Source organism: Mauremys reevesii, linkage group 16 (genome assembly GCF_016161935.1).
Source record: "Mauremys reevesii isolate NIE-2019 linkage group 16, ASM1616193v1, whole genome shotgun sequence".
Lineage (NCBI taxonomy): Eukaryota > Metazoa > Chordata > Testudines > Geoemydidae > Mauremys > Mauremys reevesii.
In genome coordinates, this window is record NC_052638.1 from 21,007,951 (window position 1) to 21,026,192 (window position 18,242).

The 18,242-nt window shown below is 40.9% G+C and overlaps 1 protein-coding gene across 1 annotated transcript in view; it reads left to right on the forward strand.

The window, feature by feature from the left end:
• Positions 1 to 18,242, forward strand: part of VPS35 (VPS35 retromer complex component) — a 46,553-nt gene that overhangs the window by 12,704 nt on the left and 15,607 nt on the right. The window contains exons 2-11 of the mRNA XM_039503553.1: positions 3,720 to 3,818; positions 5,923 to 6,019; positions 6,866 to 6,989; positions 8,848 to 9,030; positions 9,884 to 10,097; positions 11,034 to 11,117; positions 12,008 to 12,117; positions 15,975 to 16,071; positions 16,161 to 16,309; positions 17,761 to 17,968. Of these exons, the coding sequence (XP_039359487.1) occupies positions 3,720 to 3,818; positions 5,923 to 6,019; positions 6,866 to 6,989; positions 8,848 to 9,030; positions 9,884 to 10,097; positions 11,034 to 11,117; positions 12,008 to 12,117; positions 15,975 to 16,071; positions 16,161 to 16,309; positions 17,761 to 17,968 (1,365 nt within the window). The remainder of the gene's footprint in view (positions 1 to 3,719; positions 3,819 to 5,922; positions 6,020 to 6,865; positions 6,990 to 8,847; positions 9,031 to 9,883; positions 10,098 to 11,033; positions 11,118 to 12,007; positions 12,118 to 15,974; positions 16,072 to 16,160; positions 16,310 to 17,760; positions 17,969 to 18,242) is intronic.

An 18,242-nucleotide genomic window follows, 5' to 3' on the forward strand; every position in this document is an offset into this window, starting at 1 on the left:
CATGCTGCTTTGTTCAAGGGCCTGGCCAGCACCAAGCTAGGGGAAGATGTGTTGCACCAGAATGCATCCTGGGCCTAGTGGGAGCAATGCCTTTTTTGGACTGTCTAGTACGGCAGAACATTTGGCTAGAAATGTTAGTTAATCATAATTAAGGCTTATCTGTACATGAGGCATTACCCTGAACATATAGTCCCTAGTCATACAAATAACACTTAAAACACCTGCAGTCATGATAAAAAAACAGTAGCTTGTGGTTCTGCTTCACAGTCTCTTGTGAATTAAATGATTCCTAAATTTCAGTAAACAGCTCCCCTTCCTCATGTTGTTTGCTTTGTAGTAAGCGTAGCTCTCTGTTATAAAAAGGGATGATAATAAGGAAGTGACTAGGCTTTCAAATAGGAAGGAGTTTCTTGAAGCAAACAATTGTTTCCACTTCACAGGAAATGGGGTAGGGGATGACTTGTTAGAAATTTAAATAATTTAATGTGAACTGATGCATTGTGCTGCATTTCAGATATTGCAGCCTTAATTTAATATATTTTGCTTAAGTTTCAAACTTGCTGTTTCTGAACTGACTTGTTTCTCCATTGCAGAATTATAGTAAGGAATGTATTTTGTACAAAGATACTTGCTTTAAAAGGGATTTTGGTATGTGGCAAATCTGTTTTACTAGTTCAGAAGTGAAGGTGCAGTTGATACTAATATTTATAGCTACTAATATAAGATCAGTGTTAATGTACAAAGCCTCAAAACATTGTAGAAGACTAAAAATCTTTTTCTGCTTAGTATATGGGCAGAAGATGTGATACAATAAATGAGATGTTAACCTGGCAAATAACAAAGGAGATTGTATTTGGAGTAGGGTTAGGGAGTACTTGTATCTCTGTCTCCTTCGTCTGGATATGCTCATTATATTGTACCTAATATTTAAGTCTGTCATCCAAGCTGCATGCTACTGATGCAGCGACTTGTAGCATCTCCATGGATATGTCATGATCCCATTAGTCTTGGTATCAGTGAAAAGATTGTTTGTTCTCTGCTGAAACAGTGATGGGCTTTGAAGGCTGTCTGACATCTAAATCAATGAGAAGGAACCAAATTTGTTCAGAGCTGAAGCTTGCTGGATTCATCAAGGTGAAAAGCTGTGAAGCAGGGGAGCAGAAGTCATAGAACACAGGAAAGACATATTTTATGGTCACTTACTCAGACATGTTCACTGTCTGCAAATGTGTACTGCACTTGTGATCTGTTAGTGTTCTGCTTCTCTAATATTTGCCCCGGTTAGAGCCATCAGGTACTTGGATAGCAAAGTTTACCAGTAACTTGTAATTCTGCACAAAGATAAATGTTACGGTTTTGAATGGGACTTTGTTCTTAATGTTCTGGGGAGGGAAGCAGCCGTATTCTGTTGCCTCTGAATGTTCTCTGCATGGCAGTGGGGGTGCAGCCAATGGCCTCTCCATGCTTTATTCTGGCCAAATGTTTCATGCAAGTTTCTGCTGAGCCTGGGTGGGCGTTAGACTTGTTTCCATCATATCCAGTGGCTTTGCTGTAGAGAAGCAAAGTGGGTGGATGTTCTCACTATGGCTGCCCATAGTGCTCCTTTCTACTGTATTACTTCCAAAAATGGCCTTGCATGATCTAAAGCTCTTCCCCTGTAAAAGTGAGTCCAGCTTGGAATGAGGTGAATAAGGGTATGTTCCTGTAGCTGTAAGATTATGCTGAACACCTGTTTTAATGTGGCAACACACATCTTGGGATCCCTTCTTTCCTTTTTGAAAATACTATAACTTGTACCTTGATTGAGGCGCATGGGAGAGGCTGCAGCTACATCTCTGAGTGTTTTCCCTTCTTCTGAAGGAAGCCCCTCCATAGAAACTTGTATTCTACTCATCATTCTTGATGCAAAATCCTTCTTCTGCAGTGGAGGGAGAAGAGATGCAGAGCTGGAGGTCACTTGAAGTTGTTCTCTAGGCAAGTTGTATTGTTATGTGTTTTGGAAAAGTGATCATTACAGAACAGGATAGGACTGCCTGTAGGTTCCTAGTTGCATAGGCAATATCATGTCATGGAGAAACCTTGAATTCCTGATAGGGAAAAAAGAGCTGTTCATTCGTCTATTACATGTAATGACATAATACTGAGGTATCTTCTGGTGAGGCAAAGTTAAAAATCTTTTGTACCACTTGAGCTGTCCAGTTTTCTTTTAAAAGCAGACAAACTCATGTGAGGTTATTTTCCCATCTCTCACAAAAGTAGATCACCTGTCCGCTACCTGCAAAAAAGCCTATGGCTGGAAAAGAATGGATGTCACAACTTAGAGTGTGCCAAATGCAGCCAAAACCACACGTTCCTTTTTGGAGGGTGACTTGGCGGTGAGGTGGTGTCACTCAGCCATAGAGCTCTCTATTACTATCTCCTCTCTGTAATGACTGCTTCTCAGATATGTGGACATGTGAAGAAGGTAAAACTTCCAGGGGTTTATTCCGAGGCCTGTAAGTTACACTGTATTGGCATTGACATATCTGCTTGAAAAACCACGCCACTGATGAATCTAGTTATGCTTCCATCAACACAGCTAACTTTGCTCGGGAAGGTAGTGTCCCTACATAAAAAGAAAAACCCCTTTTGTCGGAGTAGGCTGCCATCTATGCTTATAGATTTATAGTCTTTAAGTTCACAAGGAACCATTATGATCATTTAGTCTGACCAGCACATTGCAGGCCACAGAATCTTATATTCTCTTCTTCCCCCCACCCTCTTGTAATAGACCCTCAACCTCTGGCTTAGTTACTGAAGTCCTCAAATCATGATTTAAAGATTTCAACTTACAGAGAATCCACCGTTTACACCAGTTTAAACCTGCAAGTTCAGTGTTCCCCATGCTGTGGGAACGGTGAACTGTCCTGGGGTGTTTGCCAATCTGACCTGAGGAAAATTCCTTCCTGACCCAAATATGGCAGTCGGTTAGACCCTGAGCACGTGGGCAAGACCCTCCAGCCAGACACCTGGGAAAGAATTCTCTGTAGGAACTCGGAGCTCTCCCTATCTTGTGTCCCATCACCAGCCATTGGAAATATTTGCTGCTAGCACTTGCAGATTGGCTACATGCCATTGTAGGCTGTCTCATCATACCATCCCCTCCATAAAATCACCAAGCTCCGTCTTGAAGCCATTAAATGTTTTGCCCGCACCTACTCCCTTTGGAAGGCTCCACTGGTAGTTAGAAACCTTTTTGTCTAATTTCAAGTCTAAACTGGTTCATGGCCAGTTTATATTAATTTGTTCTTGTTTCCACATAGGCGCTTTATTTAAATAACTCCTCTCCCTCCCCTGGTATTTATCCCTCTGATGTGTTTATAGAGCACAATCATATCTCCCCTCAGACTTCTTTTGGTTAGGCTAAACAATCCACACTCTTTGGGTCTACTCTCACAAGGTAGGTTTTCCATTCCTAGCAGCCCTTCTCTGCACCTGTTCCAGATCAAGCTCATTGGGCTATACCGACATATCTGTACCTGTGTAGTCTCAGAAGCATAGACAGACCCTAGGTGAAGGACAATGATAAATAACTCTGAAATGTGGAACTGGGATTAGCCTGGTAGAAACCCAGCGGACATCTCATGCCCAAAACGGTAGGAATCCAACTTTGATAAGAACAAACCATAAATAGTTACACTTGAGTCATTTTTTTCCCCCTTGTCTCTTTCTTTCCTTAGCCAACAACACAGCAGTCTCCTCAAGATGAGCAGGAAAAGCTCCTGGATGAAGCCATTCAGGCTGTAAAGGTCCAGTCTTTCCAGATGAAGCGATGCTTGGTAAGAAATGCGGTTGTTTGTTTGTTGGTGGTTGTTTTAAGTAGTGGAATATAATTTCTTGAAGCTGGAAGGAACTCTTTCTCTCCTCCCTCCATGAACTGCAGTTCGATTCATTGGATTTAGTTGGAAACATGGTGAACTTTACAGTCTGTTTTGAATACACAAGCATTGACTGACTGTTTTGGGGGGGCGGGGGGGTGGAACCCAGCACACTACGAAGGTTGTCAGCAAAGCTCTCATACCCAATAGAAATGGCACTTCCAGCAAAGGGTGAAACTGGAGCACTGCTTTTAGTGCCACTGCTTGCTGAAATAGAAGGCATATTTTTCTCATTTCATAGGCCAGAAGTTTTACTGACTTAGTTTCCCGTCTGAGTACCTGTTATTGCATGCAGCAAGTGAGGGAATAAGTTTTCTCAAGTGGAAATCTGGAAGTACCTACAAGCCTGAAGGCTCTTTAGATTAAATCTTCACAAAGGTTTTAGTGTAGCCCTTTCCTTTTATGTAAAACTAGCATGGTAAGAACACATCCTGCTTGTCCCTTACTTTCAGTATGTTAAGTGCCTACTTCCTTCTCTTCCCTCCAGTCAAGCTGCAGAATTTTGCTGAATGTATCTTCAGCAGGGCAGTCCTCTGCATGCTGCTATGCAGGAGTACTATACTTATAGCATATGCTGGGGACCTTCCAAGGGCTGCAGTTGTGGCGTTAGTTAGGCTATGTCTACACTACTGTGGTAAGTCAACCTAAGCGATGCAACTCCAGCTACGTGAATAATGTAGCTGGAGTCGACGTAGCTTAGGTCGACTTACCACAGGGTCCACACTATGCTGGGTCGATGGGAGACATTCTCCCATTGACTTACCTTACTCTTCTTGTTCAGGGTAGAGTACTGGGGTCGGTTTGGCGTGTCTTCACTAGACCTGCTAAATTGACTCTAGCGCATCGATCCCTGGAGCGTCAATCTGGGGGGTAGTGTAGACATAGCCTTAGATGGATTGTACTGTGATGCATTGCACTGAGATCTCTCCATCTCTTTACCTCTGCTGGCTGAAACGTGAAGAGACAATTGGAAGGAAGATGAGGAGCATAAACAGTAGGAAGCCTAGCATATATGAGGAATTTGGCTTTATCTCCAAAAGAATGAATAAAACTTAAAGCTGAATTTAAAATGAGTTTGAGAAGCTTTGAGTCTGTGAAAGGTTATAGTGGTCCTTGGCCAACTACAGTCAAGTACTTGCAGCCAGCGAGGATAAAACAATAGCACCAACAGAATTTCCTCTGTTCATATCTTGATGATGTGTTGACATCTCCAAAACAACCTGCAGAGAAATCACAGCTATACTTTCCATCCGTGATACTGAAAGGAGAACTTGTCCCACTATTTAAAGACATTTTGAAGTCCCATGCTTATAAACTTTGTAGACCTAAGACTTAATCCTCGCCCACCCAGTAGCCTGTTTTATAGTGATACAAAGAAGTGTGCAGGTTCATGGTCCAGATAATTATATGGAACTCTCTAAATATGCCTCTTGTTCTCGACAATCTAATAAAACACCACTTTCCCCACACATTAAAAATAGCAGCGTTTTATGGAGCGGGACAGGGGAATCTTATCCAAATTCTGCGGCGTTTTCCACTAATATTGTGTATCTTTATCTGTTAGGGCATAGTACTGTGCTTCATCACTAGACTGAGCTGGGTGGGATTATGTTTGTTGGGGAGAAGAGGGGCGAGGGTTGCCCCACTAGTGTAAATAACAAGCTGTTTCTCCAGTGTTTCATGTACTAGCCCACAGGTGTACTATTTCTCCATATCAGGAGACACTAAGAACAATACTTAAATCATTTTCTTGTTAAACGCTCACTAGTTCTCTGTCTAGATGGTGACCAAGTTACTTAAAATAATTGGATTTGAGATAGGTTGTTTCTCAGTTTTGTTTTTTTGGGGTTGGGTTTTTTTTGTGTGCATTTTTATCCATTTAGTTTTCCATGCTGTTTTTAACGTGTTAGAAAACTAACTTGCTACACAAATCAAACTGCAATTGTCTAGGCTGGGGAACGATAAGTGAACACTGTTAATGTTTGTTCTCACACTCACTGTTTAGGACAAAAACAAGCTTATGGATGCTCTGAAACATGCCTCCAACATGCTTGGTGAGCTGCGGACTTCTATGCTATCTCCAAAGAGCTATTATGAACTCTGTATCTTTTGAATGGTTGATGGGAGAATATTTGAGGTACTGTGCACTGCAATCTGTGTAGTTGTGTGCCTAGTAGTAACATGATATCCCCTTGGTCTCATCTCTTGTAAAATCTATTTTTTCCTAATATTGCTTTATTCAGTTTTCTTTGTCTGCTAGAACTGTTCTTTATCCAGATAAGCTGAAGAAGGGAACACACTAGCTTACTGTGAAAGTGATTGTTCATTCTTTTTGTATAGTATAAAGTAGTCCATAATCACTTCAGAACTCTGTGGGCCTGACCTCTTAGAAGATTCTGTATGGCATTATTAAAAACTACAGTGTGCGCTGAGCAAAGAGTTAGAACTATGGAGCACCTAGATTTTGGTGAGAAAACTAGGGAGTCTCTTTAGAGTCAATACATGCAGAGAAATGAGGGGTTTACTTTCCCACTCTAAAAACGTGTGTGTGTGTGTGTGTGTGTATTTTTATACATATATAAAATGCATTAAAAAATGCTAAGGATGGGACTACCCCTCTGTGAAAGCCATGACCTTCCCCACCACTCTTCATTTTGCCTAGTCCGATGTGCCTTTGCTTGCACCTTCTACTGCAGTATCCTTGCCCCCAATACTTTCTCACTCCTCTGCATGCTGAACACCTTTCTCCTTCAAATAATTCAATCTTTCAGCAGTGATGCCCTGTGAGAAACTGTTTCAGTTCCCTGTGCCTGACTCTTACTGTTTGTCTGTTTGGTTCAGATTGTAAACTCCTTGGGCAGTATCTTCCTCTTGGTACTGTTGAGTAAATGGGTATGCATATCTGTTGTGGTAATATTAATATTTAATCCTTAACCATAAGAGAAAAGATATGGCTATTTCTGATGAGCTACACTATTTGGAGGTATATCTGACAGATGAATTTGCCAAGGGAAGGAAAGTGGCGGATCTTTATGAACTAGTACAGTATGCTGGAAATATTATCCCAAGACTGTAAGTAAATAAGCACTGAACAAATGAATACTATTTTTCTAAAACATCTTGCTCGGGGGAAATTCTTGCCTTGGATTTTGTGTTCTTGTCTCCTGCTTCAGAGCAGGATTTCAAAGTATTCTAAAGAAAATCTCTTTAGCTGGTAGCACAGGAGCCTCCTGATTAGTCTTTTGAGATATTTAGGCCCCCAATGCAGCTTTTGTAACTAGTAGTTGGATTCTCCCAGTCAAGTACTTTCTTTTATTAGCAATTTAGTGAAATAAAGTTTAAAAAAAAAAAGTTTGACTGTTGATATAAATAAAAATGTAAGTTTCTAACAGCTGATTTAACTGCTTCTCCAAATATCTTGTACTGATAGGCCTAATTGTCATAAGTGCCAAATCTTAGCTGGTGTAAATTGATTTCACACAGCTGAGGATCTAGCCCTATATGTGTGAAGATAAGTGGGAGGTCTCATTTTTTCCAATTGCTTATGTTCAGTTATTGGCATAGGGAATAGAAAAAACACTTTTAAATATAGATTAAATATTCCTGTAGTTTATATATTCTTTAAAAAAAAAAAACTGTGGCATGTCTCTACATCTTTTTAATAAAAGCTCTTAAATCAGTCCACAGTAAACTTAGTATTGAAAAGCTAATTTTAAAAAGTGACTATCACATGGGAATGGAGGGGCTTCAGTTTAAGAATTCCTCTTCCCTTTTTTGATCCTTAGAAAAGGAAGCGACTTCTGATTCTTAGTCATCTTCTCTTAGTAAGGGTCACTAAAGAGGATGAAACAAAAATTAAACTTATACAACGATACAGTACACTTGAGACTACTGCAAAGTCTTAACTTTATTAATTGCCCTAACTACATAGCATTGTTTATCCTCTTGTTGATTTAGCTTCCGATCTGCAAGCAGCTCTGTGTGCGTGGACCCCTGTGCCCATGTAGAGCCTTCAGGGATACTCTGCAAATACAGAGGTTTGCCTAAGAGGAGATGCTTGTAGTGTCAGTTCCCTTCTAAGACCATGGACCCATAATTAAGATTTTTTTTTTATGATTGTAAATCCTCACATCCTCTTCTGGGTGTTAAATAGAACATTGAAGGGCAGCGATGCTTGGAGGAATGAGTATAGGGCTGGGGAGTCACAAGAACCTGAAGTCCAATCCTGCTATGCAGCTGGCTCACTCTGTGGCCTTGGGCAACTCACATCATCTCTTAGGGCCGGTCTACACTACCACGGTAAATTGATCTAATTTACGCAACTAAGTTGACGTAGTTAGAGCCACTTACTGCGGTGGCTACACTGTGCTGTGTCGACGGGAGAGCATCTCCCGTCGACTTCCCTTACACTTCTTGGGGAGGTGGAGTACATAAATCGATGGGAGAGCACTCCTCCCATCGATTTAGCGTGTCTTCACCAGACTTGCTAAATCGACACTCGCTGCATTGATTGCAGCATTGCTGATCTACTGTTAAGTGTAGACATGCCCTAAGTTTCTCCTTCTGTAAATGAAAATAATAATTCTTGCCCACCAGCCAAAAGTGGTGTGCATTGTGGGCACTGATTAGTTAATGTCTGTATAATGCTTTGAATATATAAAACGCTGTAGTAGGGCCAAGTGTTTGTTATTACCCAAACTTAGATTAAAAAAAGCTTCTTTCTTTGCCCACCCACTCCAAAATTCTGTGCCCCATCCATCACTTCATTTAATTCTTTCTCATCCTTTCTAAGTATCTTGTGAGAAGAGAGGGGTAGACCTGCCTCTGACGAGGTTATTGTAATGTATTCATGTATCAAGACAAGTTTTTTCCAATAATACTTAATCCACCATTTTAATCAGAATTTCTTCAACTCTGTTTTCTTTTCTAGCTATCTGCTGATAACAGTAGGTGTTGTCTATGTCAAATCCTTTCCTCAGTCCAGAAAAGATATCCTGAAAGATTTGGTAGAAATGTGCCGCGGTGTCCAGCATCCTCTAAGAGGCTTGTTTCTTCGAAACTACCTTCTTCAGTGTACCAGGAATATCTTACCAGACGAAGGCGAACAGACAGAGTAAGAGAAATGTGATGCAAGCACAGAGTGGCTTCATCCTTAAATGAGGAATACATGAATAGTGTTTATTCTCTATGATCTTGTAAGGCTTGAAATAGGTGCATATTTTAAATAGAATTTGTTTTTTGTAATTGTTCTTTGGCTAGACAATGCAAGTCCAGTCTCTAGTGAAGACTTGATGAATTAATTCCTGGCAGGTGACCTTAAGAGATGCTTTGTATGCTTGGGCAAAAAAACCCAAACTTAAATATAGCTTTAAAATGGCCTCGCTGGTCAAAACAACATATCCTCATTTTCCTCCTTCCCCCATGCACCCAAAAATATTCGTAGGACTTGGTCAGTAACAACTCATGTATTGACTTTTAAGTTTGGTATGCAAGGTTTTTCTGTTTTCACTTACTGTGGAAAATAGGATTTAAGATAAAATGAGCTCTGGTATTCAAGACGTAGACTATAAACTCTCTACAGTAGAGAATATTTAATGTTTTAAATACATCTCTGGTATGCAAAATGTTTTCTGGCCATTGTGGATGCGGACAAAGTTTGCTATAGTTTTTTTTTTTTTATAATATCTGGTACTGACCCTGTCCAGCCCAGTGTTTTCCAACATGGTTCAAATGCTATTGTAGATTGGGGCTATTGTATCTGTATTTGATTGGTTGTAGATTTCTCTTTTGTCACGTTCTCCTAAAACTAAAATTCCTCTTGATCTAACTTTAAAGTTCATGGTGGAAAGTTCTTTCCCCTTTCAAGGGGATGGTGGAACATGCATCTTTTGTTTTAACTCCCCCCGCCCCTCCCTCTATGATAGAAGCCATATCCTTCTTATTTTTAACCACTGACCTGATTTCAGTGAAGAAACCACTGGCGACATCAGTGATTCCATGGATTTTGTGCTGCTGAACTTCGCTGAGATGAACAAACTCTGGGTGCGAATGCAACACCAAGGACACAGTCGAGATAGAGAAAAGAGGGAGCGGGAAAGGCAGGAACTGAGAATCCTAGTGGGAACAAACTTGGTTCGCCTTAGTCAGTTGGAAGGCGTTAATGTGGAGAGATATAAACAGGTGAGATTTTTCATCTCATACTTAACTGTATCCATATTTAACAGATGAAGAAAACATGAATCGAGAGTTTCATTGTCTATGAAAGTTATTAGTTTCACAAAAATCAATATATTTGGTGCTTTTGTAGCACTGTTTGTTTATTTGAAGCTCTCAGAACATTAATGAAATCTTATAATGCTCCAGGAGATAGGTTAATAAGAGGTGCAACAAGACAAAGTGATATACACAAGATTACACAGTTGGTGACAGAACTGGCAATTCAACTTTGAAGTCCTGCCTCCCAGTCTCCCAATCTGTGTACTAGGAAATACTAGTTCCCTTTATATGCATACATGCAATGTATGTGTACAGGGAAAGGAGCCAAAAAGATGGATGAAATAATACGTTTCAAAGCATTCAAGAAATTGACTACATTCCTGTTCAAAATAATAGACCCCCCCCACAAAGTCAATACAAGTGAATCCAGATGATCCAAAAAGCTGGAATGTCCCCTAAGCTATCTGAACAGTCTAAAGTAATAGATGAGAAATACTTTGTAAGCCATTGTAATTGTCTTCAGTGGCATTTGCCTTTAATTCGAGTGGGAGAGATTTATATAAATGGACATACCCATTTGTAATCTGCCCAGTGAGTGAGGTGGGTGAGAGAGAGCGTGCGTGTGCATGTGCCTCTATTTGAAAAAACTCATTTTTATGTTTTCAGTAAGAATGGACATTAGATTCTTCTCATTACTATTTTAGTGTCAGTGTACAGCCGTGATTTATATGTTGATACCTAGTGAAAGAGAATCTGACTGTTGCTGTAAAATGCCAAAGTTTGTACATGCGTAGGCAGAATGAAAATTTATAACACTTTAAAAATCTGATTCAGCATTTGTATAGATTGAGGAAGTCAATGGAGGGGAAAAAATATTGCAGCATCTTCCTTCCTTTACAGATTGTTTTGCCTGGAATATTGGAGCAAGTAGTGAACTGCAGGGATGCCCTAGCTCAGGAGTATCTCATGGAATGTATTATTCAGGTAAGCTGCAGAAAGGAGCAAAAGTAGCTTCATTTGATGGTTGGGGTGGCAATGTTTAAAATAAATGACTTATAAAGTGTGTGGGTGTATTTTATTTTATTTTTTTTTGTGGGAGGTGGAGGGCTGGGGGCTAAGCGGTTGATCTGTGTTTTTTTTGTTTTTGTTTTTAAATACTAAACCGACTACTGAATTTCCTTAAGTTTTTGTTTATTGGCCCATATAATTGATGCTGGGAAGAAGTACTTTTTTTATATACTTTTTGTAATAACTGTCAAAATATTTGTCTTGGTCCACTGGGTAAATCTGCATGTTGCTTCTTGAGTGTTAGGCCACTTAATTTTCCTCAGCCCAGTCCCTTCTTATCCTTAATAGGATCATAGCTGCTGTCACTCCTTTATCATAAGTGATGGAACAGTTTTTGTTTGGGGTTCTGGGAGTATCATGTACTGCCTTGAGCCCAGTTCCTATATGCTGCCCTCTCAGTCTCCTGGTACTAGCACAATGCTTTGACAGACTCTGCAGCTTGTGGGGAAAGCTGGAGGCGTGACTCTCAAAGCTGCAGCTTTGAATCCCATTTCCTCTCCCCTGCATTTTCCGTTATGGAGGTTTGTAAGTTCTTCAAGGCAGGCGTGTCTGCATTACAAATAATTGATGGTAACAGCTTTTCTTGTGTGCTGAGACTATGCAGTCCTCATCTGCTTCATGTCATGCCCAATCCACTTCTGTTTTGTATTTTGCCTGTTGCCCTGAAGTGACACCAAGCTTTCTCTTGCATAGTGTGAAGTGCAGTTATCCTGCAGCTATTTTCTTTAAATTAGTAGCAATTTTATCATGTTACTTCTCCAGAGAGATGAGTAACTAAAGGTGTATATTGTTGATGTGAATTTTAGGTTTTCCCAGATGAATTTCATCTCCAGACCCTTAACCCTTTTCTCCGAGCCTGTGCGGAATTACACCAAAATGTGAATGTGAAAAACATTATCATCGCTTTAATTGACAGGTGAGTATGAGGAAGGATTTAACTGGAATAAATATTGACTAAATAGAATTTACAGTACTTAATAGCTTGAGCACAAATAGCTGAGGATCTACTAGTTTTTTGTTTCTTTGATTTCTCCTTTAACTTCATTGTTTCTGTATCTTCCAAATTTCAGTTTTAATTAAAATCCATGAATAGCTGGTCTCGAATGATTTCATGTTACTAGATAAACTTGTGCTTGCTTTATGTTGCTTTCATATTAATTTCTTTCATCATGGATATAGTATTTAAAGAACTAATTGTGTCTGCTCTTTTTTGAACTTTCCATTTTCTATCCAGGAGAATTGGTGACTTGTGAATTCTGGTTGATGGATTTTTCTGGCTATCTCCAGGAAATGAGTGAATGAACTTAGTCACAATAATTAAGAGCTCTGATTTGGAGTCATGAAACAAAGCACCAGCCATATCTGAGGTGGCTGCATATTAGAAACTATTATGCAATCTCTTGTTTGAGCGTCTGTGAGATCCAAACATTTATTTGTATTTACAAAATATGCAGCATTTTGCATGTCTTGAATGTTGTGAGGAGGAATTAGTTTGAGGAGGTAAAAGTATTTTGTTCTTAATTTCATAGTTTACCAGCAGAGCTTTACTCTTGTTCCCAAAAGACATTTTTTTTTTTTTTTACCTCTTGGTATCTGTTTAAATTGCAACAGTTGATTTTATTCGAACTATAAATACCTGAATAAACTAAAGAAAATGGTTTGGCCTATATTTCTGCCCTTATAGCAGTGTTCCCCAAACTTTTTACCTAGTGACCCCCCCATCTCCTGTCTGCCCTCCATCCCCCAGCCAGGAGTGGGGCTGCAGCTCCAGGAGGGGTGACGCAGACAGGAGTAAGGGGGCCAAGGCTGGGGCCACAGCTGGGAATGGGGCCGGGGCCAGGAGTGGAGTGGGTGGTGCTCCCTCTGCCCCAATCGCACCCCCCGAATGTTCCTCTGTGCCCTCTAGGGGGGCATATCCCACAGTTTGGGGACCTCTGCCTTATGGGGTGCAAATTGGTACTGTGTGTGTGATGTCAATGAGAATGGGAAGTGCAGTTGGAGAGTCAAATCGCTATCTCTATGCAGTCACATCAAAACAAAGATCTTATTCTTATTTGTTTTTTCCAATATATACATATGTACACATTCTACCTTACTACATTATTAACAGAGAAACACCTAAGTACTAAAAAGGCTGAGCTTCCAAAGTGAACAGCAGAGATGACTGAGATTACCATGGCTTCATTTGTGTTGAGTAAAAATTGATATTTAGGTTATGCATCTTGGGTTCCAGCCGAACAAAAGAATTTTATAACCACTCAACATATTCATGAAATATTACATCCTCAGTTTAGTATTGAGACCATAGTAACATCTATGGTATGTAGCCTCATGTCCAAATCAAATATGGTTTAGTTGTGTGCGGGGATAGGCATGCAGCTTGGTTTCATAGGTGGATATCGTACTCATGGTTGGGCTGTTACCTTTTATTAAAAGAAGATTAATAGGAGGTAGCAGAATTGGCTGCTAGAACTCTTGTATTTGCTGTGTAACCTTCCAGCACTTACAAAGAAGCCTGTTGTGTAGCAAAAGCTGGAGGTCAGAAGATCACCTAGATCCATTACCAAGTGAGAGTTTCAGTGCCAACATCTCAGAAGCCCAGTCTCCCACCATAAATTGCATAACAATCTGACCAGAACTAAAAAAAATCTCTGGATCCTATGGAACTCATCAGCTGCTGACTGGTATCTAACCTTTGTGATGGTGATAGAATCTAGCGAGGAGCTACTTCTGATGTTCTGGACACCTCCTTGCCAGGATGCAGGCCAGGAATGGAAAGGAAATGGTGCTCTTTGTGCTGGTGGATTACACTTGCTTGACTGAGGGCAAAAGTAGGATGCTCATTCTCTTATTTCTGGATCTGTCTTTGGCAGCTTATGCTTTTGATTATAGTGTAATTGCAGCAGAAATGCAGGGGTTAATGGAAAAGCCCAGAGATTGCACCCATGGTTCTTCTCAAGTCAGACTGTGAGCAGGATTGGCTCCTTCGCCACAGACCACGCACTTGGAGTTGTTCCTCCACTTCCTCCTTCATAACATCTGCAGGAAGCCATTGGGGAGATGGGAGGCAGCATGGTCAGAGATGCCAGCGTTATGCAGGCAGGACCCAGCTTTACAACACATTTTGACATTAATAGTACCATTGTTCAGCTATCCGAGTATCTGGATGATCTCAAGATGTAGAGAGGCAACTGACTGAAGCTGAACCCAGACGAGACAGAGGGATGATTGTGGGGAGGAAAACATCTTGAAGATCTAACCCACCACACTTATCAGAACCCTCTGTTCAGGGAGTCTTCCCAGAAATGGTCAAGTTGGTTTGTAGCTTTGGGGTCCTTGACTTATGACTATTTCTGTGCACAGTGTGCAGAAATTCTGCCTTCGGTTTTGCTGCTGGCCAGGATACTGTTTCTCTACTCTGATTCTGCAGCGCTTGACATATGTTCTACTCTGATGGCCAGCTGCCTTGAGGCCACTGCAGAAGCAGGAAAGGAAGGTGTTTTGGCTTTCAGGGAGCTGCCTGCTCCTCTGCAAACATGCACCTGCAGCTGTGCCAAGTGTGAGGATGGGTTGATCCTGGCTCATGGAGCCTTGCAGCCTCTAAACTAAATCATTGAGGCCCTTCTCTCTACCTTGGTTGGGAAACAGAGCATGGCAGACTGACCTTTCTCACCTGCCTCTTCTGTAATAAGTCTGAGCAAACTTTGATTGAAATCCTGTTCCAGATGTCACAGGTATTGCAGATGAGTAACTGGTTTTAAAGCTGATTCCATGCATACTCAGTGAGGGTATTCTCCCCCCCCCCCCTTCCCCCTGGACTCCTTTTTGTGAGGCAGTGGAAAAACACCTATGGCACAGTGGTTAGAAAGTAATTAAGTGGCATTGCTTGGAGTTTGGCAAAGTCTCTGTATTGTTGTCACGCAGCAGAGCAAACGTTACTGGCTTCCTGATCTTTTGAAATGTTTCCTCTTCTTCTCCCCCCCCCCCCCAACACATCCTGTTTCCCTTGTAACTTTAAATATTGAAACAGTGGTGTGAGCATGAATGGTTTCCCTTACAGTTGTAACTACTGGGCATAATTCTAGCTAATGACATACATAATAACATACATAACAGATAAATATCCCCTCTTGTCTTGCTTGCATTCTCAGCAGATGTGGATTCTCTCCATAACATGGAAAGAAATTGATCATCAATGCTTGCAACCATAATCTTGCTTCATGTTTTGCCCTGCACAAGCAGTGAAAGTTCTGGACTTGCTGATATGATTTTTTTTTTCACAGCTGTCAATATTTATCTCCAATACGCCTTTCTCTTGAGACCAGTACAGAGATTAAGTAAATAATGTTTTGTCAGCAAATAACACGAAATAGTTGTGAGTGCAGAGGACAGTCAGACCATTGTCTGACTGTCCTCTGCTGCAGAGGTGCAGGATGTATGCCCCATGTTTAGGAGCATGAATTCAAAAACATACTGAGGCCTCCCGTTCTCCTCCTTTATTTTTTTTTTCCTTGCTCCCTGTTATTTGTCACCATTCATTCTCAATCTCTTTTCTTGGGGCTAGTATTTCCCAGGCTGTGCTAGTTGTTTACTTTTATGAAGAGGGCTATGCCTTGTGACCTCTCCCATGAACTTCATACTCATGTCCAGTAGGTATTAATACATTGAGTCTATGTACATGACTTTATTCCTCTTTGTGTGTATGTAACACTTTGTCTCCCTAAAGTAAGAAGAATCTAACCTGAATGAGCTTCTTTCCTTTCTTGTTCACAGGTTAGCTTTATTTGCTCACCGTGAAGATGGACCAGGGATCCCAGCAGATATTAAGCTTTTTGACATCTTTTCACAGCAGGTGGCCACTGTTATACAGGTGTGTTCTGAATACAAAATGCAAATCTGGTCTTTGACAAAAAACTAGACCTTTCTCTCAAATTTAACTTATGCTATTTCAAATTTCAGTCTAGACAAGATATGCCTTCAGAGGACGTGGTGTCATTGCAAGTATCGCTTATTAACCTAGCTATGAAATGCTATCCAGATCGTGTTGACTATGTTGATAAAGTGTTGGAGACAACTGTGGAAATCTTTAATAAACTTAATCTGGAGCAGTAAGTGAACACTAATTTTCTTGTGACATATGAAACTTTTCTGTACTTTCTCTGGGAGCAACTGTATTTAGTTTGGCTTTTTTTTTAAAACACCTTCCAAACCCCTACAGTCAGCCAAAAAAAAAAGGAGATTGACATGTTATCTTAAGTATTCATTTGTTTGCTAGACTGTAAAATGCAGTTTTCAAAGGGTTAATGATGACATCCGTCTTCAAAGGTGATAATGATTTGGTCTCTAAGGGTATGTCTGCACTGTGGTTAGACTACGGTGGCTAGCCTGTACCAGCTGACTTTAGCTCTTGGGGCTTAGACTAAGGGGGTGTTGAATTGCAGTGTAGGTGTTAGGGCTTGGGCTAGAGCCTGGGCTCTGGGATCCTCCCATGGTGTGGGATCTCAGAGCCTGGGTTTCAGCCCGAGCCCGAACGATTACACCGCAATTCGACAGCCCCTTAGCCCTAGTCAGCTGGTACGGGTCAGCCATGGGTGTCTAAATGCAGCGTAGACATATCCTGAAATTACTGATGAAGACCCAATAGTGAAGAGACTCTGAATAAATTAGGTTGTTGATTGGTGCTAACCTTTGTCCTAGGTACACAGATCTTTTATAAGACATCCATGGACAGCATTCAAGTTATATTGTAGGAATACTAGATTATTCCTGAAAGAGCTATGGAAGAGTTGAGAAAACACTTCACACTGTATAGTATTAAAGTAATGTCAACATATTTCTTAATCTCTAAAAATTACACAGATTTGTATTGTATTCCCTCTTACCTATGACTCATACTAAATTGAACAGGATGCTTCTACTAGGTTAGCTCAGTTCCTGGTGTTCAGGGAGCTATTAAATACTACTTCGGAGGTCCCTTCTCTCTCCCGCCAGTAAATAGGCAATTTATGGGCAAACCCTGCTCCCCATGTTCAGACACAGAGGACCTTGCTACAGTGGAATTGATTCCACTCTGTGAGGTGGGGGCAGGGTTTGGAGAGTCTCTACGCAGGTTCACATGACCTGCACGCAGCTGAGCTCACTACCTTGTGGCCTCCCTTTGTACAGTTTCAGAGTGATCTAATTATGAGGCGGAATGGCCAGTACACACAAAGGGTAAGGAGAGGTGGGATGGCATAGGCATGGCTATTCTGGTCCTCCAGTTGGAATGGTAGCTGTAATGCAGTTCTGCTACTACTCTGGTCTGGGAGGCCAACTCCTAGTGTGTAGCCCTGCTACTTGGGATGCATGCTGGAGGCAGGATTTGTGCCTTAACTTACACCATTGCCATCAAAGATTGCCTGTGTAGAGGGCTTTTTCTATCCCACTACAAGCAAGTGGTTGAACACACATGTTGAACAGTGAAACTCTTATTTCCGCCTTTAGCTTTCACTACTTTTTTTTTAATATCAGTAAACATATATGATTTCTAATTTTTTTTTACTGTCTACTTATATTCTAGTATTGCAACAAGCAGTGCTGTTTCAAAAGAGCTAACACGGCTTCTAAAGATCCCGGTTGATACCTACAACAATGTCCTGACAGTTCTGAAACTAAAACACTTCCATCCGCTCTTTGAGTACTTTGACTATGAGTCCAGAAAGAGTATGAGTTGTTACGTGCTTAGCAATGTACTGGATTATAACACAGTAATTGTCTCCCAAGAACAGGTATGAAAGGATACATTTAAATATTAACTGTCGCAAACTTCAGTGTTTTTTCTGTCTGCGTGAAGTCTTGGAAACCAACACTAATTGACTTCATGTGGGTGGGTGGGGGGGTGTCTCAAAACCAGTCTAACCACAGCATAATTTTGCACGTGATTTTCTTTACCATACTTAGTAGAGTTACACTCCCCCTCCAAAATTATCTAGGTTGTCTTCACTCATCTCCCTGGTCCACTGTGCCTAAACCTCCAAGATGTGATCAGAGGAAACTGGCTAA